Here is a 2,294-nt window from a genome sequence, read left to right as displayed (position 1 = left end):
CCAGGGAGTCAGAGGTGGCAGTGAGATAGAGATTGCGCCACTGTACTCCAGCCTGGGGACAGAGCAAGGCTCTCAAAGAAAACACTGGCCAGTATCAGAACTGAAACAAAATATAAAGGGAAGGGCAAAGGGAGAAGCTTCTGCCCCTGTTGATAACTCTGATTTTCTCCACTAGGAAGAAGTCCCCAAGGAGACTTTGCCATAGTTCACAGAAAATACTGAAATGTCAGGTTCCACGCCATTTAAGATGAGATTAGTTCATTTAGACCTTAAAGGAGCTCCACCAAAGGTCTCGTACCTCTCAGAGGTAAGGACTTCCTTTCACCTCTGGAGCATCACTTTTTGCCTTGGCTTCGGTCTTTAAAGTTTTGAGCGGTGTTCTGTGGAAATGGGTGCCTAGAACACAACCACAAGGTTCTTGGTAGAGGAAGATGGTGGCAGCAGCGTTGATTTTGAATTTCCCCCGTAGCCTCTCACAAAAACAGAACAACCAGGATGGCAACGGGAAAATAAAGAGAACAAAAGAAACTCACAGCCTCTTTGTTGTGGGTTGCAGTGAGTCCTTCCAAAAAGATGTGTTCAAGCCTTAACTGCTGGGACCTGTGAATGTGACTGTATTTGAAAGAGGAGCTTTGCAGATGTCATCAAAATAAGATGAAGTTGTAGTAGAATACAGTGAACCCTAATCCAGGGATTGGCATCCTTATGAGGAGAGGGAAATTCAGAGCCTGAGACGCTCAGACGGAAGGCAGAGTGAAGACCCAGGAGGACACCCCTCAGTGACGGCAGCCGAGGTGGTCATGACGGCCACAGACTCCGGGATGCAGAGGACTGCTGGAGAGAGGCAAGGAGGGGTCCTCCCCTGCAGCCTTCCGGGAGAGCTGGGTCTGCCCCAACCTGGATTTTGGACTTAGGGCCTCCAGAACTGTGAGAGAATTAATTTCTGTTGTGTCAAGCCACCCAGTTTATGGTCATTTATTAGAGCACCCTTAGAAAACTAAGATAGTCTTCAACAAAACTAGGCATCAGCGTGTCCCCATGGATCCCAGACTACAAGTGGGTGGGGCCAAACCACAGACAGATAACACCACATGGGCTTAGCAGCCAAGCAGGAGGTAATAGAGGACAGAGAAGGGGAAGCTCCAACACTGCCGAGACTAGACCCAGAAAACTGCCTCAGAAGTGAAGCTCTCCCATAGCGACAAACGGGGGCGGGTTTTGCTGGCTCCAGGGTGAGACTGAGTGTAGAGACTTAAAGGAGGGTGTGGGGGAGGCCTGAGGCCACGAGGTGCTCAGAAGTACCTGATGACACTTTCTTCCAGGGGGACAGAGCCCCCCATTGAGGACACTACAGGGAAAGAATCCACATCGAACTGGGCAGGAACAGCCAAGGGAAAGGGGACTGCTCAGCCCCTGGACGAGGCGGAGGTCAGAAAACAGCAGAAGCAGCTACACAGAGCCTGCGATTTCTGACACTGCAGAGCAGCAGAAGAGGAGGGGCCTTGAGGCTGGCCTGTCACCATTGCAAACGCAGGAGCCTGTTCTTAAAAATGAGCAACAGGCCAGGCACGGTGGCTCACGCCTGTAATCCCAGCACTTTTGGAGGCCAAGGCCGGCGGATCACTTGAGGTCAGGTGTTCACGACCAGCCTGGCCAATATGGAGAAACCCCGTCTCTACTAAAAATACAAAAATTCGCCAGCACAGTGGTGCACGCCTGTAGTCCCAGCTACTCGGGAGTCTGAGGCGGTACAGTTGCTTGAACTCAGGAGGCAGAGGTTGCAGTGAGCCAAGATTACACCACTGCAATCCAGCCAAGGTGACAGAGCAAGACACCATCTCAAAAAAGGAAAAAGCAAGAAAGAGTGTTGTTAAACATCACAAAGATTTGTAAGAAAAAAGATGATTTGCATAGCATTGCAGCAGTGAAGGTGCTCCAGAAGCAGGCCCACCCAGCAGGAGGTGCTGCTCCGTGACATTTCAAAATGAGAGAAAAGATATTCAGAAGATGACAGAAGCAGTGAAAGAACAGCATAAATCAGAAATAGAAAAGCCCAGGCCAGGTGCAGTGGCTCACGCCTGTCATCCCAACACTTTGGGAGGCCAAGCGGGCAGATCACTTGAGGCCAGGAGTTTGAGACCATCCTGGCCAACATGGTGAAACCCTATGTCTACTAAAAATACAAAAATTAGCCGGGCCTGGTGGCGGGTGCCTGTAATCCCAGCTACTCGGGAGGCTGAGGCACGAGAATTGCTTGAACCTGGGTGGTGGAGGTTGCAATGAGTTGAGATCGT

At 50.7% G+C, this 2,294-nt stretch overlaps 1 protein-coding gene across 3 annotated transcripts in view; it reads left to right on the top strand.

The window, feature by feature from the left end:
• HEXD (hexosaminidase D) overlaps nucleotides 1-2,294 on the top strand; it is a 24,323-nt gene that overhangs the window by 1,909 nt on the left and 20,120 nt on the right. For all 3 annotated transcript variants that reach the window (XM_017524725.2, XM_017524726.2, XM_017524727.2), the window contains exon 2: nucleotides 176-307. In XM_017524725.2, the coding sequence (XP_017380214.1) occupies nucleotides 224-307 (84 nt within the window). In that variant the 5' untranslated portion in view covers nucleotides 176-223. The remainder of the gene's footprint in view (nucleotides 1-175; nucleotides 308-2,294) is intronic.

This window comes from Cebus imitator, unplaced genomic scaffold (assembly GCF_001604975.1).
Source record: "Cebus imitator isolate Cc_AM_T3 unplaced genomic scaffold, Cebus_imitator-1.0 Scaffold36, whole genome shotgun sequence".
Lineage (NCBI taxonomy): Eukaryota > Metazoa > Chordata > Mammalia > Primates > Cebidae > Cebus > Cebus imitator.
Note: the sequence above shows the minus strand (reverse complement) of the source record. Positions and strands in the feature narration are given on the sequence as shown.